This window comes from Nothoprocta perdicaria, unplaced genomic scaffold, assembly GCF_003342845.1.
Source record: "Nothoprocta perdicaria isolate Ctin4 unplaced genomic scaffold, notPer1 scaffold_233, whole genome shotgun sequence".
In the NCBI taxonomy this organism is placed as follows: domain Eukaryota; kingdom Metazoa; phylum Chordata; class Aves; order Tinamiformes; family Tinamidae; genus Nothoprocta; species Nothoprocta perdicaria.
This window is the reverse complement of record NW_020455459.1, coordinates 667,903-694,813: the sequence shown is the minus strand read 5'-3', so window position 1 is coordinate 694,813 and position 26,911 is coordinate 667,903. Positions and strand designations below refer to the sequence as shown.

Genomic DNA, 26,911 nt, shown 5'->3' with positions numbered 1-26,911 from the left:
AATCTACAAGATCCTTATTCTTTAAAGCATACTTTTCCTAAAGCATCCATTATGCTCTAGTATGCTCAGAAAAAGCTTAAATTGCTCAGTCCAAAGACCTATATGCTAAAAACAACTATTTTAGGAATGTTATTTTAGCATATAAATACCAGTAAAGCATAATGTACATGTTTATGTAGACACCACTTCAAAAAAAACTAAAAAGAAGAGCTTCCATTCAGGAACACTGAGGTCTAGAATTTGTCATGGTTCAAACATATCATTACATCTCTTCTGACTTTTTCAGTATCTACTACAGTATCTACTACTTCCTCTGAGAAGTCAGCTGCCTAAGTTTCTCTACAGATCAATAAAGTTGAATTCTCTAAATATTTAAACTTATACAGTAAAATATTATCTGAACTCAGTATTTGAAGAACTAACAGTCACATCTTCATCAACTGCTCATACCTTCATGAATCATTTGAAGTATTTTGATTCACTTACATCAATATTATAGCTATATGATATTAAAAATACAAATACAAGTAACTTCTCTGCACTGGAAGCTTTTAAAGGAATATGAAATAAAACTAAGCTGTAGACTCAGAAGAATGGCAAAACTTATCTGATATTTATCATTCAGGTACATCAAGGTTAGGTAATTAGGGAAAAATCATGCCAGATCACTCAAACCCAATCAGATATTCAAGGTCAAGAAAATAGGAAGATTTGCCTTTTCCTAATCCTTAGATTACGCTCCATACTGCTTAGCTATATAAAGTGATGACATTTCCTAGATCRCAAATAGGAAACAAACACGCGATTAAAGCTTCACATAATGCTAGGGATTAAAATCTCATGTTCCCCAACCAAGGATGCAGCTACTGCTGTAGTCCAGGAATTTAGCTCAATGAAGTAATAATTGCATGGATTTTTGTTTGAATTTAATCATAGCAGAGAGGTCTAAGCAATGATTATTCCTCAGTTAATCTACCAAATAATGCTGGTAGATGCATCAGATAATGACRAAGTAGAATTGTTTCACTTTAATCTTAAGGTAGAATTAATCGTCCTATGGCAGAACAACATGCCARGAATCCCAACCACCTCTGCTAAAACAGCATAAAGACTCATGTTTATCCAGAGTTAAGCAATGCTCCATGCTCATCATTGTAAATTGATATAATCTGTGCAGAACCAAATGCCAAATTCAAATATGAACAGAAATGTTTATTATATTTGTCATTTAGGAGCTCCTTTACCAACTATTTCAAAAAACTACCAGTGTTTTCCAGAAAACAAACATTTATAGAACAAAACCCAAAACAARTCAGGAATGTTTGTCCAAAAGCTACTGAAAATTTTTACCATTTCTCCTCAGATTCAGTAACTTGACCAGAAAACTTTTCTAGATTAACATGAAGCAAAATCATCAGTTCTAAGTCATGCGTTTTTCTCCCCAAGATGGAATAGTAAATGAAGAACCCAAGGATTCACTTCTGAGACATCTATGTAATCACGGCTTCAGAAAAATTGGACTTAYCAGGTTGACTAGAAGCTTCATTAGAAGTTGCAATAATTTCTACATTCATTTTGGAAGTAAAAATACGAGAAATATTGAAAAGAACACTTTTATAAATTCTCCTAAATGATAAGCAACAATAAAGTTATCACTGAAAGGATTTGAGGGATAACTAACATCATAAAATAGCTGCAATATGTAATATGTTTTATTAGGTAATTCCATTTTTTTAAACTTTCTCTTAATTATAATTTAACCTTAAAATATAATGAGCCAACCTACTATAAGAAAGTGCTGAAATACAACTCAGTAACAGGAGCATTTCTCAGTAAATTCTCAAGACTTCACAACATTATTAAAAGCGTCTTTTGTTCAGAACATCAAACTCAAGGCTGCAGAAGCATCATTAAATGTTTTCCCTGTTCTTGTATTTCTCAACAAATACCTGTTCCAAGCCACTGCAAGAGATGTAATACTGAGCTAGATAGTTATCTGCTGTGATACAAGGACGTAAAGGATGTCTGTGTTTAAAAAAAACATAGAAATTCTAAAAAAAAATCTATTGAGATTCTATAAGGACCTTTAAGAAATACCCTCACGCTCTGAAAAAGTTACAAAGGGTTCAAATACTCAGAGAGAGCAGAAAAGCATTTTGCAGAACTCAGGAAAAAAATCTCCTTAATAAAGAGAAAAAACCCATAAGAATACATGGGCTGTTCAGTTTCCTCAAAACTGAGGTTTCTTCCAATTCCAAGCACCAATAACTACTTGCAAGTATCTTGGGAATCAAAATCCTTGACAGAAATATTGCTATTTTACAATATGCAGATTGTGCATTCTTGTATCTGTCCAGAGGATTTAAGTTCTATTAGAATATACATATCTTCATGAACAAGGCAAATTACAGAACTGGACTAATCAAATAACAAAAACAGCCTTTTCAACTATTAGCACTGAATGAAAGACTCGTATGAGGAAGTTCAGATGAATCTTGGTGTGACTATTCCATATGTGCTGAATGAGTGGGAGTCACTCAAACGCAATTCAACTTTCAGTCTTTAAAGCAGTTTCTCTATTACTGCATCTATCCACATGCCTCTGTGCAATAAACTTACATGAGCTCCATCTTCCCTCAGCCACCCTTTGGACAATTCAGAAATATGTATTAATCATAAGTCTGTGCTCTAGTGTAGATACTAATACTGAACTGTAAAAAGGAATACAGTAAGAAAATGAATTGCTTTTGAGTAGAGGAATTTAACAAATGCTTGATATTACACAGGTTGAATTCAAAGTAACTGCTCTCTGCTGGGTGTTCCTACAATATTAAGGTAGCAATGAACCCGATTTGAATTTACAAAATGAGCAGTCCACACTAGAATCATGCTGCAAAACACAGCATATGCTAATATAACATCCCTGTTGCAACACTTGCACTGATCTTCATGTGAATTGCATTGTAAATTCCACTTTACAGTCCAAATACTAGTGTCTGTACTGGTCTGAAAACTCAGACAACAATATGGCAAATATTTTCAGTAACCTTTAAACAAGTCAAAGCTAACTGAACACCTATTATACTCATTAAAAATGACAACACTGAAATCCATTTGGACTAATATTAGCAACAAAATATAGTGCAGGAACTGTGAGAACAGAAAAAACAGATATGCACAGATATTCAGGCACACTCAACAAAAACCACTGGTTTCATTTAGAAAGAGCCCCAATATACCCAACCTGCTCCAATGCAGAGAGGCAGTTCTGAACTCCTGTTTCTATAGAAGTGCCTCAACTTCCCATATGCTTCAACAACTTAACAATTTTCTTTAAACATACATTTTTAAATAGCAAATTTAGGATCATGCCAATTGCAAAAAGAATTTATTTCTTGTCTTGAAAAACAAAGTTTTCAACTTGGATGTCCAGTTGGGATAAACAGTACTTGATGTTCCACACTAAAAATACTTCAATACTTGGATGCTGCTCCTATGAAGGAAAGACTCATTGGATATATGCTCCTTGGCACTTCAAAAACATCTAATCCTGTCACCTGCAATACTGGAAAGACAGTGTTGACCTTTGCAGGTTAATAGTCTATAGCCTTACTTTGAACAGGGGATTAGACCTCCTGAGGTTCCTTCTCTACCATCCTATGAGTCTTCCCCCCAAATGGAAGATATTTGATAAAGATAATTTGATAGCATCTGCTGCCTTGAATTTATCAGCTGTGTAATATAGATAGAGCAGTTACCTCTTTGCAGACACTTTTGGTGTTGCTACATGGTAGCACGAACAGTCTCCTAGCAATTAATGGCAAAGGACAAAGATCAACAATTCCCAATAAGTATTTAGCAATAACTATTATTTGATGTACACAGCAATTTTTGTAGTTGCATGAGAAATATTTCCCTACAAGTCAAACTTCAAAGAGTCCTAAGTGTCTAATTGCACTGCGGATGTGAAATAAGAGCACACAGAAAAGGAACAAACTGCACAAGGCTACATTAGTGAGAAGGGACATCACTTTTCCATTACATTAGTCTGTAAAGTTTAATTCCTTTACTCAATTCCCATTATAACATGCATTAAAGACAGTGGTATATCTCAAACTGACATATGAAGCAATTTTTCACCTACATAAAAGTTACAGGCTTGTCTTGCATCAAAACATGTATTACACAAATGTTCTTTACTAGCTTTACTATTAACCACTTACTAAGTTTAGTTATTTAGTGGTTAGTAGTAGAAATGACATTAAAACATATACAAGTGTAAAAAAAAGGATAGCTTAATGTAAAAAAGATCAGATAAGSAGATTTCTAAATGACAGTTTTCACCTCATGAATTAACAGTAGACCTATGTGAGGTTGTGCTCTAGAATGGAGGCAGGTTATGACAAAACCAGAAAAAGGACTACTTTGATATTCTGCAAGAGACCAGGTACCTCACTTATCCAACTCTAGAGAATATGAAGAGTGAAGTATTGATCCAAAAATATGGGTTTTGTTCAGATTACTCTTAGAAAAAACTACCTCTCTCAGTGTAAAGATTTTTCATCTCCTGTTTATCCTGTTGGCATCACATAAACAGTATGACTGCACAATGACTGAGACATTATGACTTACCCTTTCTATAAAGAGTGTAAAAAATAATTCTGTATATTTTTCACTAGATGTAGAAATACACCAAATATATCTTTCCTTATGGACCATATGGCAGGAATATCACAGGTTTTGCACTAAAATATAGACAGTCTAATTAAATCTAGGAAGTTGCATTCAATATTTAATTTTGGTTCAGACTTGTTTGCTACATAGCTTTTGCTAGATAGCCAGTACAACTTCAAAGTCCTTTTCCAAATGAGATCATTACGGGTCCTATACTGCAGGTAGCATCAAAAGTACAGGTGGATAGTCCAATTCATTTCTAATGTTTTCACATTTCACAGGCCAGTGACACCGGACATGGCTCTTAACCCAAATCAACTACTTCTAGACTAAAATGAAGTTATTTTAATTGCTGCAGGAAGCAAGGTTCAATGGAKAAAGTTGTCCAGCGAGACTAGACTGTACTGTAACAACAAAATGGAAGAGTCCAGGTTAAGACAGCACTACTCTTAGAAGATTTGACCTCRTCTTCTCCCTACTTTTAGAAGTCATATTTGAACAGCCAGAGACACAGTGAATACCAAGTTATTCAGATATTTAATCCAAGTTGTTTTATATCCACATACCGTATTTCCTACATCACAGCATTTCAAACATGCAGTTCAGTAATATCAAGAATTATTAATACTTGAGAATGTTAAAGTCATACTGCATTGGGAAAACAACGAAAAACAGAACAAATATAATAAATATAACCAAAGACAAACAGAAGCTTATACAGCAAAGTTGTTTAGATTGTACTGATACAACTTCTAAAGTTGCTTTAAGCATTAGCCTACAGTAAATCCACCAAAAAAGCAGCATGTGCAAGCATGATAACTGGCTGTAAAGCTGTTTCAGATACATACTGCAAATGTAAATCCACAACTATTTTCATTCTTAAAGGAGCTCATTTTATATAAGGCTTAAGGAGCTCATTTTATATAAGGCTTAAGGTTTAGAGAAAATGAATTTAATATTTTGCATCAAGGGTCTTTACAAGCAATGTTTTTCCTACCTTGTCAAATTACAAACACCATCACCTATCTCTTATTTAAGGTTTTCACTAATGAGTCAGTGCATGTATCTTTTCCTCACTAAAGGCATACAGCACTACTTATACCATAAACTCTCAGTAAAATACTTTTKTAACAGACAAGACTTGAGCACTATCACAAACTGATTATTTTAMGTTGCTCAGTGTATTGGCAAAGGCATCATAACCTGGGCTATCACTTTAGAAATATCATGCACTATGCTGGGAACAAAATACCTATACTACCAAAACACATCTCACTAGGATTTTCATCAAGTACAACATTATGATGACACGCATAGTTTTGTATGTTATATAGTTGATAAATAACAAGTTAAGCAGCTCTAATAACATGAAAGACTGATATAGCTATCAAGACCAAGCAGTGTTGTCTTGTCCTACTTGTCCAAAAATTAAACAAAAGAAATCCACACATACATCTTCAGTAAGTTTGGAGCTTTCTCAACAAGCTTCATCCCAAGTGACATCCTCCAGTGTCAAGGGAGTTGAACAATCACTATTTTTGAAAGGTCATGGGAGTCAGGAGAAGTTCCTCAGGACTAGARGAAAGTAAACAGCACTATGTTCAGGAAGGAGAAGATTGCAACTGAAGGGAACCCCAGGAAACTACTCACCTCAAGGTCCAGGAAGGCAACAGATTATATCCTTTGGGAAGCCATTACTAAAGAAATTATTACTGTGATCAGGATTCGTGAATGGGAAAACAGGCCTGATCAGCCTGAGGGTTTTCTTGACATGAGTTTTCTGTGACAAAATGACTCATTCAGTAGATGAGGGGGGAGCAGTGCATGTTGTTTATATGAACTTCAGGAAGGCTTTGACTGCTTCCTCATAACACCCTCATGCTGAGGAGGAGACTGCTCGAAGTGTTGCAGTCAACACATGGAGCCCAACTGGTGGCCATCACTAGTGGTGCTCCCCAGCAGCACATACAGAAGCAGATGCTGTTTAGCAGCTTCATTAATGGCCACTGTGATCATTAATCGATGATGGTACCTACCATATGCTCACTCAGTGAATTTGCAGGCTGTATAAAAGTAGGAGCAGTTGTTGATACACTATGCTGCTATTCAGAGCATCCTCAACGCCTGGAGAAATGAACTAAGAGAAACCTATGAAGATCAAAGAAAAACCCAAAGCCTCACACCTGGAATAGCAGCTGTGGGCTAAATGGCTGGAGACCAGCTCTGCAAAGGCCCTGACCTGGCAGTCAAGTTACATATACACTAGGTCAAACCTGGTGGACAAGTTACACATACACTGGCAACACACCCTTGTGTCAAAGGCGGCCTAATGCAGCTTAGCAGGTCAAGGGAGGTGATCCTTCTCTATCCAGTAATGGTGAAGCACATCTGGAGTGCAGTTCCCAGTTCTGGGCTCACCAGTACAAGACAGACAAGGACATACTGGAACAAATTCAGTAAAAGGCAACAGTGATGGTTGAGGGGAACATCTGGGGCATACAAGTGCTGGGATTGCTTAGCTTGGAGAAGGCAGCTCAGTTGGACTTTCACCAATACATATAAATACCCAACTAGGGAGATGAAAGATAACTGACCAAGTTCTTGTCAGTGGTACCTATCGAAACACCAAGACGTAAAGGGCACAATATGAAACATTGGAAATTAAACATATAATTTACTGTGAGGGTGGCTAAGTACTGGTACAGACTGCCCAAGGATTATCAAGACTTAAAGTCTGAAGAGATATGGCCCTGAGCAACCTGCTCAGACCTTGCTTTACCCAGGCAGATTGGACTTCAGGGATTCCTTTTAACCTCAGTCATTCTATAGAATGAAAAACATATGAAATTTGTAGCTTTTCTGTTCAGATTCAGGTACTTTATCACACATTATTAGTTGGACAATTTCTTGAATACTTGATTCAACTTTCCTTCATCTTACAAAATCAAAAGGTGCTATTTTACATGTATAAAGTCAAGTTAACATGACACATAAGAAGCTGGCTTGTTAAGGTACTCAGAAATGTTTAGAAGTGTGTATAATAATCAAATATGGTACTGATTTATAGGACAGTGATAAGTACTGATTTACAAGACAAATAGGACATTCATATGAAACTCCATCTAAAGAGAACTGTCACCATTATGYAAGGCAGGAGTTACTGTGCATTTAGTGCACTGAAATAATCTTTTGCAAGTACAAATAAGTACTGTTTCTATAGCAACTTCCAAGAATTTGACCTTAGGGGTCTCATTTTCCTGTTTTGGCTTTAGAAAAGAAACATAGTCAATACCCATGTCTGGGAATTTAACTTGGGGTTTTCTTCACTCTAAAATAAGTCTTTGAAAAACTATTTTCAGCAAAATTATAATTAACAACTCCATCCTTGGAGATATTCAAAAMTCATCTGGACAATTCTGAGCAACCTGCTCGTGACTCTGCCCTGAGCAGGAAGGTTTCCAGAGATCTGGCAGTTTCTAGAGAACTTGTCCAACCTCCATCATTCCATGATTCTGTAGAGCAGTATTCATAATAYCACTATCTACAAGGGTAAAATTCTCCAAATGTAAACAGAAAACAAACTGCTTATAACTGCCAGAAGTTGAAGGCAATCACCACATACTACCGTCTTAACAAGGCACTCAGTTCATCTCTGAGAACTGATTTACTTTTGCCGGAGTTTTAAAAGAACTTAAATGAAAGATTTCTGATGCATTACTTTCTTTTGATAAGCTCAACAGTTAGCAGTGGATTAGAACACAACTTGAGAAAAACAGAAACAGTATCCACTACACCTAACATAACCATTACCTGCAATTGTAATAGCCAATATATGGAGTTTGCTTAGCATTTGCCATCTCAAATTTCATTGTAGTTATGTCTAATCCTGTATTGAACATTTCATCCAACAGAACATTTTACTACCTTGCGTAACCTTTTCCAATGCTTGACTATCCTCAGGGTGAAAAGTGTACGAAGGATGATTCATAACTCAAAAGAATGTGCTATGCAGACTTCCTTGTTTGTTAATACCACTTAAAGTGATAATACAAGCATTTCAAAAGGCATTCTAAATGCTAAGCTTGTTTATAAGATTGTGTTAGCTTCCATGTACAGCAGAAAGTATAGAGAGCTGCTATGCACTTTCAGCAGTCAAGCTCCAACAATGCCTCAGCCTTTAGTTATCCTTAGGTCCTTTATTTACATGTGTTCTGCAAAAGCAAACACTTAGGTTAGATCTTTAAATTGTAAGATTAAATTAAATAGTTTGATACATTAGCGAGGATTAGACAAGAATGCAGTGAGATGGACTGAAAACTGGCTGAGTTGTAAAACTCAGACAGTTGTATCAGTGACACAGTTTAGGTGTGGGAGAGAGAGGTAGATCCCAGAGTTCCAACAGAACCCAGTAGGCCCAGCTGGTAGATCCCAGTACTGAACAGTCCAGCCTTGTTTAACTTATTCATCAGTGACCTGCATGAAGGGACAGAGTGCAAGGGGATTATAAAAAACACTGGGAGGATTGGCTGATACAACAGAGGACTGTGCTACCTTTCAGAGGGAGCTGGACAAGCTGGAGTTGGGCAGGAAACTCATAAAGCTCAACCAAGGCAGGCACGGGGTCCTGACCTAGGGAGGAATAACCCCAGGCACCAGAACAGGCTAGGGGCTGAGCTGTTGGAAAGCAACTCTGCAGAGGAAGACCTAGTGAGCAGGAAGTCAGCAACATGTCCTAGTGGCCGAGAAGGTGAATGGTCTCCCAGGGTACATTAGAAAGAGCACTGCCAACAGGTCAAGGAAGGTGGTCCTAATCCTCACCCTCTTCTCAGCCCTTGTGAGGCCACATCTGGAAATGCTGTGTGCAGTTCTAGGCTTCCCAGTACAAGAGACATGGAACTACTGGAATGAGGCCAGTAGAGAGATACAAAGATCATCAGGGACTGGAACATCTGTTCTGTGACAAGAGGTTGAGGCTGTTCAAGCCTTAAGAGAAGGCTGAGAGTTGATCTTATCAATGTGTATGAAACCCTTAAGGTAGAGTGTCAAGATAATGAGGTTAGACTCTTAGACTCTTCAGTGACAGCCAAGTATAGGACAAGAGGCAAAAAACAAACAGAAGCACAAACACACAACCCTCTTGACTGTGAAGGTGACGGCACTGGCACAGGTTGCCCAGAGCATGGAGTTTCCTTCTTAGGAGATATTCAACACACACTTAGACATGATCCTGTGCAAAGTGCTCTAGGTGACCCTGCTTGTGCTGAGGATTGAACTAGATCTCCAAAGCTCCCTCCCAAACTCAAACATCTCGTGGAATAGTTCAACTAGCAAGGTGTATCTACATCAAAACTAACAGCAAAAACAAAGTTCACCACTGGCTTGAGATGTCAACAGGACTAAGATAAATACAGCAGCTAATGTCAACCACACATCTTCAGGATCACACACATCCTGCTGTTTCACAGCACTTTTTGCTGCTGAAGCACAGAAAGAAAAGTGCAAACATCAAGAATCTGAGGGGTCAATATRTCTAGCTTCAATACTGTTTACATTTGCTTTTAGATGGGAACATTTGATTTTTTTCCAAAATATGAAATAAAGAAAAAGCTAAACCACTTCTTGATCTAACAATGGAGGGTTGCATTTATAAAAACATCTAAGAAGCTGCCCTAAAAGGGCAAAGTTGTGGGACTAGAGGATAAAGAAACAAGCAGCAAGAAGTGCTTAATGAAGTGGATTATTATTGCACCACTCCTAAGCTTCACATATCACTTTCCCACCTCAATCCATTGACTGAATTTTGCAGTAGGTATAGGAATGACTTCATCTAGTACAAAAAAAGAACTACTTAAAATGTTCGAGTGTGCTGCTTAAACCAAGGAAATACAGGTACTTAACAGAAACTGACTGTCCATTTAATATTAAAAGTGGAAAGAACATTAAATAAGGAGAGTTAGCAAATTCTCTGTGCATATTTTTACCTTGATGACGTGAGGAAAAGACTGTCAAGTTCCTAACATGCATGTTTAAGASAGTGGTCACAGTGCATTGCATATAGTAAGAAAGTAACAGCTGGGCSAGGAGGCCTCATCACTGAATTCTCGGAATTGTTTTCTGCTGCTAGCCATTTTTGAAACAAATTGAATCTTATTTAACAGTTTATTATTCCAATTTACTATAGCTATATCTTAAGTTAAAAAAAACACTACACTACATTATCAGAAGTATCAAGGACAGAGGGTGTTCTTTTTTCCCCCTTTTCTTTAAATTCATTTAGCTGCTGTTTTACCTTTCTTGCATAATAACCAGCAATTGGCAGTACCTCTTGACAAGAGGCAAGGGATTAACTATGTAGCTGGCCAGGAGCATCTATTCTCTTTAATCTATTTTTCTGAAGGAGCCATCTGCTCTCATTTCTTCATGTTGTGCTCTAGCTTAAAATTACTCTCACCATTCTGGTCATATTTCAATTAGTTACAYGTAATTTTTTCCCCATCTCAGGATAACTGTCTTGAGGATGAAATGCTATAAGGTGAAGAGGGAAAGAGGTTATTACCAAAAGCTGATTGACTATCATTTTTACAGCTCAAATAGCTAATTAGTCATCAATAAAATGAAAGGAAAATAACCCACTCCAGCATTTGTTTTATTACAACACAGCTTGACACTTATTACTGACAACTACACATAGCCATGTTTTAAGGTGTTGAATCAGAATGGAAAATGGACTATACTGTTTTTTGTAATCTCAGCACTTGGCGCTTTTCAGATGGCTGCACACAAAAGCATCAAATCTCTGCTTTGACAATAGCCCCAAAAATCTTCCAAATCAAGTGCTCAAAAAGTCTGACAAATGCTGACAAGAGAACTACATTAGGACTATTTGCACAGACTTATGAATAATGAACAGTTATTTCTGAGAAAAAGGTTTGTTCAACTACAAACTACAGAATGGTGTTCTAGACAAATTTCACTAGCATGATATTGTGAGATCAAGCAATGGATTCTGAAAGACTAGATAAAATAAGGCCAATTTTGCTCACTTATATCCATCTAATTCATTTTTCCCTGAATACAAACACCAAGCAGGAAACTCCCCATCAAGTTCTTGGACAAGTAGATCAGCTAATTTCCATATCAAACAAGCCAACATAACAGATAACCTTTAGCCTAAACAGTCAGCCACAGAGAGCAGCCAAGTCTTGCTCATTGCTTTGATCATGATGAGCTAAATTAGTGAACATTTCCTTAAGGAACTACTAGTTTCACAGACAGGAAATGCACTGTAAACATAATGCCAAACATGCCACTAAATTAAAACTAAAGTATGACCTATTTCCATGCAGYAGAGATTAATTTATAGCATGTTTCGCTTTATTTCTTCATAAAGATTTTCAATGCACAGCCACCRACTTGCCACTTACATTAATGACACAGTGGGACTTCAGATTCAAATAGATCAAAAATTTCATGTTTCAAACAGCACCTGTTGCCTCAAGATTTGTCTACAGATGGACTTACAGAACTGATAAGTGAACCAACAGGTAACTGGAAAGTACAGGGAAGCATACCTAATGTTAATTAAATGATGATTAATAAAACCCAAAATGCTAAGCTGTCTTAAATTCTGCATCAAAATTAAAATGCAAGATTCTAAGTTTCATTTACTGCTCAAATTGAACTGCCAGCCTTATTTTAAGGGATACATCCAGAGAACAGAACAGGGCAGAAGTTGTTTCTATTACTACTACTACTGTTTAAAGTAGTTAAACAGTAGCTACTGTTTAAAGTAGTTCTATAAAGGATATGGTATTCAGTCCGTATTGCAGCCTAAGCAGGCAGTTAAAGTACAAACAGCATAGACAACCCTGTAATGTGGCAGAGATACAAGTATAGTTAATTCCAAATAAGCAGTTATCAACCAAAATGTTTATAGTTGGAGAAGCAAGTTTTCATATTCACACAGTACAGCTACAAGTAATGCTCAAGAAAAAAGCCTGTAAATACGGAAGTCTTCAGATTATCCATTTATATCTATTTTCTTCAAGAGGGACTTGGGCTCCCAATGTTACAATACCAACTGAACACCGACGACCACAGGAGTCTCTCACTGTTCCTGCAACAGCAGTTCCCCAGTTCCTCTGCACTGGGTGAACACCAGGGCTCTGTAGTTCCCTCTCCCCAGGCTGCATCCCCAGCCCACACTGGCCAGTTCTGGTCTCAGAGTTCAGCAGATGATTTTTAGGCTGAATGTCGGCTCCCCCTGCCGGAGCATTTTCAGTATTAGTTAAGGGGCTCTGAGTCCACCCAAAGACACAGGCTTTTTTTTATGGAGCATCCAAAAAATTCATCCAGAAATCACTTCAGAAAAATGAAAACAAAGAACACTGCCATAGATCTAACATTTCTTGGCAGAGATAAAAATAATAACTTTTGGTAAGCTAAGTATCTAAAAAAGTCAGCATTAAGATTCTATTGCTATCCTGTAAGAAATGTCATGGTGAAAACATTTTCCAATGTGTACTCAGATTACCATTTAATAATTACCATAGATCCTCAAACAAGCTTGCAAAAACAGATAAGGCTGCAAGTAATGCTAAAATCTTATTTAACTCCTTCTTGACAGATTACTGTAGTTGYCATTCCTGACATTTTCTTCACAATATCTTAACAGCCTTCTGAGGATGTCAAGTAAGATTGTTTGCAAAAGATGGAATTGCTTCAATTTTAAAGACAAAACTCTTCTGCTGCATTCTGTTATAAAGCAGACTAATAAAAAAACTGATCATTTTCCTGAATATGGATGCAGTGCAAATCAAAGGTCAAGGATGCTTGAGAAATGAAGAGAATCTTGAAGACCAAGTTGTATTACAATTGTGCTGGAAAACAAAGTGGATCATGTAATTTCTTCCTAATTTTAAAATCTAGTACTGAGGAGTCACATTTGACCTTCTAGGTTCATACTAAAATTTCATTAAGACAATCCTAGAAAAGACAGGGTTAACTAGAGCTAAATGTATAACTAACTTATCTGGTATAGACCATCTTAAGCAACACAGATGAGCAGAAATTCTTTCATATACCACAAATATTTAGAACAAAGCTCTACCACCTAGCCCTGAAATTTTGCAAAACCTCATACAAAGGCAGAAAAATAATAAAAAAAATCCTGTTACATTCCTACTCAAATTAGGGCATCTTACTCAGAATGAAGGCAGGATGAAATTCTGAACATGAGAGTCAGATAATTAGTACACTGAAAATCACTAAGGTTTGAGCTGGCAAGGCTATGCAGATGGATTAATAACACTTTACCCAAGAAAAATATGATTYGAATCACTAAATTTAGGGATATATGAAGCAATTAAATATAACAAAAAAGTGATGAMAACCAAGTTCCAACATAACATTTTTTAATATTTTCACTTTTCACAAACTACCATTTGACACGATTAGCTTGAAAGAGGCTTGARCAGACAAAGGTGAATTAAAATACATGTGCCCACTTTGCTAATTTACTCCTTAGAGCTATTTCACTTAAGCCTGCCTGAGAGGTAATACATCATTTCTCTCAGCCTTCTGACAAGCTGAAGACGTGAATGAAAGCTACAGACATGAACGCAGAGATACTCAGTGGCTGATGGTTAAAGAGTCTGGCGGGCTGGAACTGAGGTGCTGCCATCAGAAATGCATTGTTCTGGTGCAGTTGTCAGTGGTGTTGCTTCCAGTCACCTCTGGTTGTCCCCCAAAACAGCAACTGGGGTACAAACAAAAAAAAGCCAATAAAAAAGGCTACTACTGCAGCTAACACAGGAGATGCATGAGCTCAGAGTACTGAGCACAGTCCTTCAGCATCTACATCTCTCAATCACTGTTATTTCTAGGCAGCAGAAAGACTGCCTGAAAATACACCTTGTTTTTCAGAGAGGCATTAGTGCAGCTGGATGATGAGAGGTGGAGACTGCAGGTGCATTTACTCTCCAAGCATGAAACAGTGAATGCAGCAAGACATTCAGCATCAGAGCAGCCGTTTGTCTCAGCTTCATTCTACATCTTTACTTGCCACCTGCATAAAAAAAATCTCCTAGAGATCAAAGTTCAAAAATTTCCAGGTAATTTAAACTCCACACATTTGAAACAAATTGAGAAAGTCCTCTGTCACTACATTGTTCCTTTATCTGCACRGTGGAAATTACAATCCAAGAGAACATTTGTTATCCAGTGAAAGAACAACACAGTTTACTGAAATCTCTCATCATTGAGACTAAGCATTTTGAGACTAAATTCTTCCCTCCATCACATCTGCCTATAAAGAACCCCTCTACACAGGAGTTATTTACCTGCAATGAGCATTAAACTGGCATGTTTGTTACCTTTGTTCCTGTCATGCTGTTAGCCAAAGCCAAAAGCCTGATAATCACATCAAATAAGAAATGGAAGGCAGCAAGCAATGCAACAGCAACTGGAAGCGGAGAATAGGAAGGAAATTCATTTAACTTCCCTGTGTCTTTTTAATTTTTACTTGATAAAGAGATGATATGATAAAAGATGACAACATCAGAACAGACTAAATAGGAGGAGAACAATAAGGGAGAAATACGAGAAAGCTGAGTTCTAGCAAAGGAATATTTTCAGATGGGATGAATACAAGAGTAAGAGAGGCATTGCATAGCTGTCAAGACACTCAAAATACAGCTTTCTCAGCCGATGACACAAAAATGTTGCTTCCTTCCACCTTTCCAGTTGCTACTCTTCAATTTGCTCCTTGTACTGAAAGTACAGTCTGCACCTACTGTGCATCCCAACGCATTGACAGATTCCTGTAAAGAGCCCAGCAATCTTGTGGTCAAGACCAAAAGTTCAGAAATGCATTTCATTTTGAGTCAAAGACATCAAGGACTTGCCTTCTACATTTGTGTCAACAGTTAATCACCCATAGCTGAAATACAGTGCTTTATTTTTCATTTACACTTGGTTACTGCTTCTTGCTACATATTTCACCACTAAAGTGGTCTCCTAGTACTTTCAGTCTCATTTCTTTTATATTCAAAATCCACACTAGTGAACAGACTAGCAAGAGGCTTACAGATGTYCTCATGCTTGTATTTTGCAGCCTTTCTTAAAGATTGATGTCCTCTAAACACTGCATGCAGAATGTAATAAGAAAATAAAATTTCCTACTCCTGTTCCAAACACCCTTAATCATATCRGCAAGTAACCCAATTTTATCAAGATGCTCAACTTGTCCAATGCTACTGTCATGCCCTTGTTTACCATTTTCTATTTGTAAAGCCGCACAAATAATGTAAACATTAAGCTTACATTAAGTTCCTGTAGAGCTCAACTAAGAACCATCAGCTAATTCACCATAAAACATTAGGTATATCAGCTACCAGGTAATCCATTTAAATACACTTTTTACTGAAATTGCTTAGTACTAATTAAGAAGTCATGCAGTACCACATTAGATATCTTATAAAGGCTGCTCAACTAAGAACTTTGATATCTAATTCTTTCACATCAAAGGGGTATTCAAAAGCCCTTGTTTCTCAGTTACACTTGGGGTTGAAGCCAGAGGGGAGGCAACTCAGTGCACACAGGTTACGTACGTAAATCTTAACTTCATGCAAGTAAAGCCAAACAAGCCCAGGGCCAGGAGTGCAGCCTCTCAGAGCTGTGACCTTCCTTCTGATTTCTGCAGTAAATAAGTGCTCGGAAGGTTACAGTTTTAATTTGCATGGCTGGTGTCGAAGAGGATTGAAAGTGACAAACCATGTCAGTTTAAATTTGAAACCTTTAAATTCGATCCCTCTCATTGACTGCCAAAGTAAGTGTGCAAGTAAATTAGAAGTCAGTCTCAGACTAAATGTGATCACTGGTGAGTGGCTGCAGGCTAGAGTCATGCTTCAGAGCAGATAAGCCCAGGRTGAAGTATGTATGATTATCTTAAGCTGCATTTTGCAGCGTTCCTGTTAACATGAGTAGAATGCTTGATAAATCACTTCCCTCTCCTTTCAACAACTACAGATTCAAGTCTTTACAAGTCTTAAGGGCTTTCATGACTTCCCCAATACAGTTTTGCTGGAGTGAACGCAAAAAGCCATTACAAAAACATCAGCTTCTAGTGCAAGCGTGCGAGTGAGCACAAACCACAGGCAGGCTGAGACAATCAATCCAAATATTGCTGCTTCTCTCAGATCTAAGCACTCACTTATTTCTTCAGTGCTGCGCACACTATTTTAGCAAGACAGGAACAACCTGGCTCACTCTGCCCTGATTACATGAGGCTGCCAGCAAATCGTATCTATGCATAGTACTATCACTATTAATTTTCTCCTGTGCTTAGAGTCAGCCAAATAACTTGCTTCCCTCAGCCCTCCAAGTTTTCACAAGCTTTATTTCTATAAAATCTCATTACTAGAAGGTAATAGAAGTGTTATTACCTTCTGGTTAGCCTCYAARGCAACTCAAAGTGACTTGCTGAGGAACACACACATCTCACTCCTCATACTTGAGTATTACCCTTAAGATTATCTGGAGCATCCTATTAATTTAGCACCCTGGTTTTCTTTATCTACATTTCTATTGCAAAATGCTTGTGACCTGCATAAATGTTGTGACAGYCTCAGAAAGCAGGATACTTAAAATTAGTGTTTCTCCTTCCTCACCCATAAGAGCAGCTGCAATAACAGGTAAAAGACAGCAAGGTTATACAGGAGCTGGGTACATGCAAGACCATTACATCCAAGAACAGACAATGACATGCCGGTCTACTCCATGTTGCACAACATCCTCAGGAAAAGAAGGAATCAAGGATATACTAACAGAATTGTGCAAGTTAGAATTATAAAAAGAAAATACTCGCTATGTGCACAGCAGCCACTGCATTTCAAGGGAAATTTATTCTGAGTCAATATTGACTGTGAAACCTTAAATTAAGTTCCTGCTTTTACAATGCTATCCCCTATTCATTAAACAGACGAAATATCAGACACCTCATAACCTGCACAGTGCAGGAAACTAGTATCCATTTACTCTTGTTCCTCCTCAATATCAGAGGAATCCAAGGATGGAAAACACTATGCTGAGGRGATTTCTACCTTTTTCTACTAGTCCTGGAGGTAAGCATAAGAACCAGCAAGTCTTTAATGATCATTATAAGCTGCATGAAACAGTAAGTGATTTGATGATACAGCTAGCATGCACATCCATCCACTGTTGTGAGAACTCGTTATTCCCATATATCTTCTTGTCACAAGAAAGTGTAGACTCTCAAATATAAAATATCACTGCAAATTCTAGTAACCAAAACAAGTTTGGAAGGATGAGTTCCCCAAGCATAATACGCACAAGGAAAAAAGTCTTCCAGCAATAGCATTGAGATTCATTAGCTTTTGGAACGAAGATTTTAGCTGCCCAAACTTTGATTACAGAGTTCTCTACACCTACACACTTAACATTATACAAAACAAACAAGTGCCAGGCACTGGTTTAATTTCTCCCTTTGTTGCAAAACATGTCTACCACCAGCATGTTTTATTTACAGATAGCTTCTTCAATCTGCAGCTTCATATACTTTTCCCAACATTCACAAAATACTTGGCATAAAAGTTATTATAATACACAAATCTGAAACGATAATGGAATTAAGGTAGCTAGCTCTTCTTACTGATGTTTTACTACATTGTTTAGTATAGTTTAGTTTATGATTGGTGCTATAGATAGTAGCACACTTACATATTTACAAACATCTTATGTCTAATGCACAAGGCAAACAGCCTCACAAACAAAGCCTTGTTTGGAAGGGGGAGACATGAAAACAGATCAGGAAAGTTCATAATGAACCATGTTCACTATACACATACAGGTTCAAAATACCTAAAGGTTAGCTTAGTTTCTCTAGTACTTGGGCACTTTATTGAAATTCTCCAGATTTTAAAAGTTAGTTTTCTTGTCAGATAAAGAGTTACGATGTTCCTTACTTCAAAGGAAATACGTACTGCTCTTCTCCCATATTAAAAATTACTTTCAGCCAGGACTACACTGTAGTTGCACATGTCAGATATATATGAACAGTTCTATTTATAACATATACAGTTTATTAAGTTATTTCTCAAGTCCAAAAAGAGAGTTSACATTTTGTTAGTATATATTTTTAAAGGTTTCTTGTGACATAGCAGCAAGCTATCTCAAAGGTGACTGAAAAGTAAAACTAGCCATATAACCTCCCAAGAAGCACAGAACTAGTACAATTTCAGAAAAAGCACCACTTTCATACACAAAAGTTAATTTTTGCATGTAAAGATGCAACACTTGACAACATTTGAAATAGGAATAATGCAATAATACTGATCTGCCGCTGCTTCATAGAGGGTAATCACAGAACCTTATTTTTCAAGGTTTTTCACCCACAGAAGCTTAGGACACTAACGGGACATAGCGCTCCCTCTGTGCAACCAGCTRTACATTAATCCTATAGCACGGCCCTCCTCATACACATTAGGAGCCAGTTCGCCTTGCAGATGTATTTTAAGAAGTTTTATCTGTAAACTTTAGGGCTTATTTGTCCTCAAGTGTATGAGGAAAAAAAAATCCACTTTAAGTCTAACATATTCCAGTCTCCTGCAAAAGATTTCTCATATTTTAAAATTTAAGCAGTCATTGAATATTCCAATGCCTGTTTAAAGCACGATTATAAAAATGCCTTTCTGATTTGGTTTCCAATAAAGTCCCCACTGACTTCAACAAAATTTGACAYGAACATCAGTACTTCCATGTGCTATACAGCAAGAACAGTCACTGATATGGACTGAAATGGTATCAAAAGACTGAAAACAAGGTTTTAAAGGGTGAGGGGAGGTGCTGCCCTCCGATTCTGGAAAAGTATAAGCAATACAGTGTTATCCCAGCATCTGAGGCATCTCTAAGATTGTTTTTCTAAAAGGCTATGCTGGAACTCTAAAGAAAACACACTGAGCCCTTTCCCTAACATCTTTTGCAATTATATAATTTGTGTGTCCAATTTATAATTTGCAATTATAAGCATAAAATATGCAAATGTGTCCACTTCCATTTGAGAACTATAATTAGCAGATTTTGAAAGTCTAGATACAGAACCACTCCTGCCAAGAAACCAAATTTCAATACGAGCAGAGATTTATTAGCGATTTTGCTCTTTGGTCTAAGCAGTGCAGGCACTTCATTCCTTCCAGGCAATTTCTTAACTCAACTGTATTCCTTACAAATCAATACCAAGTTTCTGAAGAGAGCCAGCTTACCTTTACTTGAGCTGAAACATTGCAGGTAAGTGGTAGATCTAATAGGACAGACAGACCTCAGAACACCACTGGTGAATCTGATTGTTTTAAGCAATTAAAAGTTGTCATGAAAAAATGCAAATATCTGGAYGAGCTCAAACTGAGAGAAGCGCCCAACGTAACAAAACTAAAACATAAATAAGCTAAAGAAATTACACCAGCCATTTTATATGACCTACTACAGAGAGGAAAGAACTTGGGGATCCGACTTAAAAAGTATTAGCTAGAGTATGTGCAGATGCCTTCCCAATAATTATCACATAACCACAAATAATTGTTAAATTTTAGAACAATAATGAACCAGTCAAATCTAAACTTAGTGTCATGACAGCATGGGATAGGTTTGTAAAGTGTCTTTTGTTAAAGTAGTAAATTTCCTACTTTATTACACAGATGTTTCACCTCATTTGGCTCCTTGGTAACATAACCACAAAAACATTGTTTTACACGGAAAGGACAAATCCACAGATTCACAGATCACTATTACACTTTTAAATACTAGTCTGTAATAGGTGGAATACCCAAATGGGAATTTTTAAGTACAAGATTGTACTTTCCAGTAATAAAAATACTCAGAGAAGAATTAGGTCATATCCATGTATTTACATGCATGAATGTATCACTATTTTTGGTGCTTCTAAGCATACATGGACCTCTGTGTCAAGTACTGCCTGATTAAAGAAATTGGCAAAAGTTTCATATTTCTGCTGTTTCTACTTATTTCAGGGATGACACCCAAAACACTATCAAAGTTCCAAGAAACATGACAAATACAAATGCATGTGAATTTTTGCTTTAGTGAAAGAGTGGTTATATGCAACTTCCTTAAAGTTACATGAAGACAAAAGGCACTGAGAAATTATTCTTCCCTCAATATTTTCAGTGGAGTATCTCTAATTTAGAACCATAAAAATCTCAGCCATCAAGCTAAAAATGAGTTTATTTACAGCACGTATTCAGGACTATTTCTCCTTCAACACCATCAACAGTGCYGCTCAGTCAAAAACACTAGTGCAAACAATAGTATTTTTATCAATTCATTGCTTAGAGCTAGAAAGTTGGCAGCATAACATGCAAGACACCCAGTCCAAGGACGTGCAGCCACAGAGCACAGGGCACACACGCTGTCCAGCCAGCAGCGAACTAAAAACTAAGTATTTATGAGAAAAGCTGACTCCTTTGGATTCAGAGATGTGCGTTTTGTAGTGGATTACAMCAAAGATTATGCCAAACCACTGAAAGAAATCACTGAAGTGAAGCAGCTCTGCATTACTGTGGAACACACCAGCACAGCTCCATAATCACTTCCAGGAGCTGATTCTGGAGTCGTTTGTCATTTTAAGTTATAACTTGCAGTATTTGACCATGCCAAGCACCGTTCGAAGTCACCTTCCCGTTACACAACGCTCCCAGCCTACACTAAGCCATGGAATTACCATCGGACTCCGCATGGTCTCATTTAAACAAAGAGCAATCACTTAAAGCGAAACATTAGATGTTTTAAAGGACCTATGCGTTACGGGGGGAGATATGGGAATAAAATCTGACAATTTCGAGTTACATAACTGGAAAAATAAAGCTTTAGCCGTCACAAAGATGCAGCAATGCAGCTCTGAAGCCTCCGGAGTTGCAAGGTTCTAGGAAAAGGCTTAGTTTGCAAACTCCTTCGACAAAAAAAAAGGAATAAACAAATGAGAAAAGGAGGCACAGAGCATCCCTCGGCTGCTGTTCCTGAGCAGCCGGTGCAGAAGCGCCCGGGAGCGGAGGGAGCCGCTCCGAACACAGCGGCGCTGCTCGGGGAGGGGACGCGGACGGTCGGAGGGGCTGGAGACCCGGGTGCTCCGACSGTGTTTTATTTTTATGAGGTGAGGAAGCARAAATAAATAAATAAAAGCACAACAACAACAACCCAAAAAAACGGGGGGAGGGGGAAAGGGAGTGGAAAATAAATAAAAGGGGCCGAGGGAGCAAAACGCGACGAAACCGCGCGGCCCCGCGCGCGCCGAGGCTCCGCGCCGGGGGTCGCCGCGGGCCGGGGTCGCTGCCCCGCCGCGCTCGCTGCCCCGCCGCGCTCACCTTGGCTGACGAGGCGCAGCGCGTGTGTGAAGGACGGGTCGAGCGAGTCCTTCTCCGCCATGAGCTCGGGCAGGTACTTCTCGTCCATGGCGCCGGGCGGCGGTAAATCCTGCGAGGCGGCGCTCCCCCCCGGCCGCCTCCCGCCCGCGGCGGCGGGGACGCAGCCAGAGGGAAGCGCCGCGAGCTCCCGGCCCAGAGCGGGCGGCGCCGGGCAGCGCGGAGCGGGGCGCAGGCCGCCTGCCCTCGCTGCCGCGCTCCCGCCGCTGGCTCCCCGCGCGGAGGCCGCGCCGCGACTGCCGCTCGGCCGGGCCGGCCGCCCCGCGCCCGCCTCACACGGGCGCGCGCGCGGAATAAAGACAACGAGGGAAAAACCCGAGCAGATGAGGGCTGGGCTACCTTGCCGCCGCGGCGCTGCGCCGACTGCTCGGGCGAACCCCTCGGCGCCGCGCTTAAATACCCTCGGGCGAGCCACGCCCACACCCCACGCCCCGCTGCCTGCCGACGGCTCCTCCCATTGGGCGGTGCTAGCACCGCCTGCTCCACGCGGCCCCGCCTGCTCAGAAGGCTCTTCCTATAGGGTGATTTAGAATGTCAGTCAGAGTGCCCTAGCGGGCTGGGATTGGTGGATAGCGTGGCGCCCCGCCCCCTCCCCGCTTCCCATCGTGTGGGGGGTGTCGCGGCGGAGCCCTGACGGTCAGGGGCGTTTCTGCCGTTCGCCGCCAGCGGTTAAAATAACGTTTAAATAGTAATAAAACGCGTTTCGGGGTATGCGGGCGCCCACCACCCTCGAGGTGCGGGACTGAACCGAGGCGGAGGGGACAAGGTGGCAGCCGTGGCCAGGGGTCTCACCGCCCTCTTATACATGCCTATAATAAATATACACAATATAGTAAGATAATTATCCGCTTTATCCGTAAGATAATTATCGCTTACAGACGAATGTAAGAAACTGCTTGCTCAAAACTTAACAAAAATAAGGCTCTCTCCCCAGAACTGCTTGCACTTTTTCACCCTTAAAGCAGAAGGATAAAATCTGTTAAATCTGTTAAAATAATTGATTTGTATTCCATATGCAATCTACAATCCCTTCAAGTATAACTGACACTGCACTAATAATCACAAGTTTCCTTTTTTTTTTTTTTAATTTTTTAATTTCGCCCATGTGACATTACATTGAGGATATGACTTAAGTGACTGGAAGAAAAACTGGCTTACAATGAAGATTTAATTTCATGTACATGTTACCCAAAGCTACTGAAGTGCAGCCATCTGTTGTGAAAAAGTGAGACACATGTAAATTAACCCCAGAACAACGTGCAGGAGGCTAATCCTTACTTACCTCGGGGAAAATAATCCCTTCCTTTGCTAGTAAAGCTAAAGAGGTAGTAAAAGCACCTCTATACTATGCAGAACCTCAGCCAGAAAGATATTTTTATTACATAAATGGTATAAAACATAATGGATCTTTCTGGGAAAAAAAAATAGGTTTATTCTCTCTGATAACAGATTGAATAAATACTTGTTTCAAGAAATCACAGTATTTCTTTCCAAAGCAAACCAGTTTTCTTTGGGTTACAAAATAGAAAGGTTTATTGAATATCTGAAGGCTTGCTTCCAACCAGATATACAACAATGCAGCAATTTGCGAATTAACCATATTATGTCCTGTTATTCAAACCCATGTCTGCACGTAACTCGCAGAGTACATTGCTTTTTCCAGCAAAATTCACTGGGATATAATAAAGCATAGAGATGAACAGAAAAGATACAAAGTTATGACCTAATGCCATAGAAATCTTCCTAGGATGTAATGATACAGAAAAAGACTGCTGAACATCACCTTTTTCCTTTGGAAAAGCAAGAACGCCCGAATAACTAAGGACTGATTACTTTCTGGTTACTGAAATCTATACAAAGCTTGAAAAAGTTGCTTAATTGAGGAAATGCCCAGTAAAAGCAGTGTTACTGGTCTACAACTTGTGACTCGTGATGGTTCCCTTATGGCTGGGGGACTGTAACTACACCTAAATACTATTTTTCCTAATGCACTGTCAGCCCACGCTTATTACACATGACCTTTATTCCTTGATCATCTCAAGTTGCCAATGACCATTCAGATTTTGCACGGGTTTAATGTGGGTTTTTTTTGTTGTTGTTTTTTCRTTTATTTTTCTACCTCTTGGTCCCCATTTAAAACTCAGAGACTCTTATGGAACTATTATTTATTTGAGACTTAAGCTCATTAAAATGCATACAGCCCAAGACCTATAGAAGCAGAGTCTATTTTGGGAAAGAGTTTGTCACAAATACCACATCTAGTGAATATGTCCTTGATGTGACTCACCATACTTCTGATTAGCATGTTGCTAAGTAGGTGCTGGCTCCCTTAGTATTCCAATATATCACTTGCCAATTCCTATTAGGCACATTGAAATTATCATTGCACTTCTTTCTCCAATATTTCTATGACCTTTTTCTTTCCTTTTTTATTTGCATATGTGTGGAAATATGAAAAAAACAGACAAGAATGTTTTATCATATCAAGACATTCTTTTTTTAGCATCTCTYGATGCTTTTGTCTAAAAATCATGGCTTTGTTTTACCAGAGTTTGCCCCACAGTTCAAAGTTAGGGGTGTTTTCATSCCAAATGAATATTGTTCCAGTAGCAGCCATGCTAATGTTATTGCTTTTAAACGATTTGTGACATTGTTTTTGTATTTCATTCATTCTTTCTATATATTTGCTTCCAAGAGAAATAAGGTTTGAAAGAGCAAATACGATGAATTGGGGTAATGCAGCTAGATAAGATAAAAAGAAACATTTTTTTCAGACACCTAAGCTCATTGCTACATTATTATCATGATCACTGTATCATGCATAGTGTCACATGCACCTCTCCATCCAGGTCTTCCATTTCTTTTGTACCTTATTTCATGATATTGCACAGAAAATAAGCCAATCAAGCTCTCTTATTTATTTATTTGGTTGGCTTTTTTTGAGGAACATATGCTTCTGTTAAGCTGTAATTTTGCATACCACATTAAAGAGTAAGTGCTGAATAAACCAAACATTTATCAAGGTTGTTCCATGAGATTTTCTCATGAGTTTTAAGGGTTCCTGGGCAGCCCTATTTGTAATGAAAAAATAAAAATAAAAGAAAAAAAAAGAATTGATGTATAGTATCCACAGTTCCTTTTCTAATAAGCATAATTTTACATTATTCAAGAGACACATTTTACTTCTGCTTATTAGATAGCAGCCTACAGTGTGTTTTGGTGAATGACCTAAACTACTATATTAGAGTAAGTAAATGACAGTCTTTCATGTTGTGATCATCTGTGATATCATCCAGACTGTGATCCCAATATCATGTTCTTCCTTCCCTTCACAAATGCTCTAGATTTCTGCCAGTCTTAGTCATCATCCTTATTATGATTTTCAGATCTTAAAACAAGAAAATATTTAACTACCTCAACCACTCACTCTGGAGAGAGTTTGCTGCCTTTCTCTTCTTAGCTACAACCAATGTAATTCACTAGATCACACCAGTTTTCCATTCACTGCAACAGAGGTTTAGGTGGCATATCTTGTATCTTTCTTCTATACTCATTGGGATTTTGCCAGTCTTTTTCTTGTTTCAGGGTACTAGAATAACTGGAACTCCTAGGAGTTCTGCTTTAGCTTTCCTTAAAAATCTCTTGTTCAACAGCCAACCCAAGAAACATTTCCTTAAACTGACATCTTCCATAGAGCTGAAGAGTGGTCTTTAGGTCTATTAATGTAAAAGATACCTGTAATATCATGGTGAAGTTTTTTTGTGTGTATTAATTTTCTTTTGTCATATTTGCATTTATTCTGTATGTACTAAAATCKATACAAATACTTCCTCATTTCTTCTTTCATGCTACTCATTTCTTGAGCCTGCACTGTGGTTATAAAAGAATACTATATTACTGCTAAATTTCTCTGTTAGGAGCTTATGCCAAATTGTATGCACTTACCTTTTCTATTCTGTTGTGTAGATTGCTTATAAAATGGTTTGCTTTGCACACTTGGCGACTGTCTTCTYTGGAGCAAGACAGTCGACGTGTGCTGCAAACCTTGATGCATCTGGTCCTCCCACATACCTTTTTTATCACTCTGTATGTGGGTGATGCCAAATCCATCGCACCTTTATCTCTGTTACACACGTCTTCTCCCTGTTGTAACTCTTTTAGCACATTAGGTTTTGTGCTACGAATGTTTTCTTTTGTCCAACGCTTTTTTTTTTCAATACAAGATGGTTACTAATTTTTCTCTCCAAGTCAATTCTTTCTTTCGCACAGACTCTTTCCCGTCTATCAAAGCCTTATCAGTGAAAACTTAGCAACTGCCTTGCTGAGACCTTGAAATGTCTCAAAACACTTTTCTTTGTATGCTGATGTTTTCTTTTAAAAAGAAACTGTACTCAAATAATTCATAATGATGAACCTGTGTTTTTGTGTCTACTTCTACAAATTTACTGGAGAGCTGAGGTTTGAAAATAGCCCAGCCCTTTTTCTTGTTACCTTGTGGAAAGAGTGGAGAATATTATTCACTCTAAGCTCTGAAAGGATTTATTTGAACCTTGTTCATTAGTATCTTCTATCCAACACTATTTTCTGCAATACTTCTTTTCAGATCCATTTCTTTTTGTTATTCTGCATGAAAATCATAGTTCAATTCTGTTCCTCTGATAGTACTCAAAATAAATCACTGCTAAGACTGCTCAGACCCACAAAGAGTTAAACTAGGCATATTTTACAATAAAGGCTGTCTAGTGATGGTGTTTTATTGCATTCACTTTAAAACTCAGTTAATTCAG

The 26,911-nt window shown here is 38.3% G+C and overlaps 1 protein-coding gene across 3 annotated transcripts in view; it reads right to left on the bottom strand.

The window, feature by feature from the left end:
* KHDRBS3 (KH RNA binding domain containing, signal transduction associated 3) overlaps window positions 1-22,188 on the bottom strand; it is a 79,542-nt gene extending 57,354 nt beyond the window's left edge. For all 3 annotated transcript variants that reach the window (XR_003249411.1, XM_026039564.1, XM_026039565.1), the window contains exon 1: window positions 22,068-22,188. Coding sequence is in view for 2 of the 3 variants with exons in the window: in XM_026039564.1 (XP_025895349.1) it covers window positions 22,068-22,155 (88 nt within the window). In the remaining variant the exon portion in view is untranslated. The remainder of the gene's footprint in view (window positions 1-22,067) is intronic.
* Between the last annotated feature and the right edge of the window lie 4,723 nt (window positions 22,189-26,911).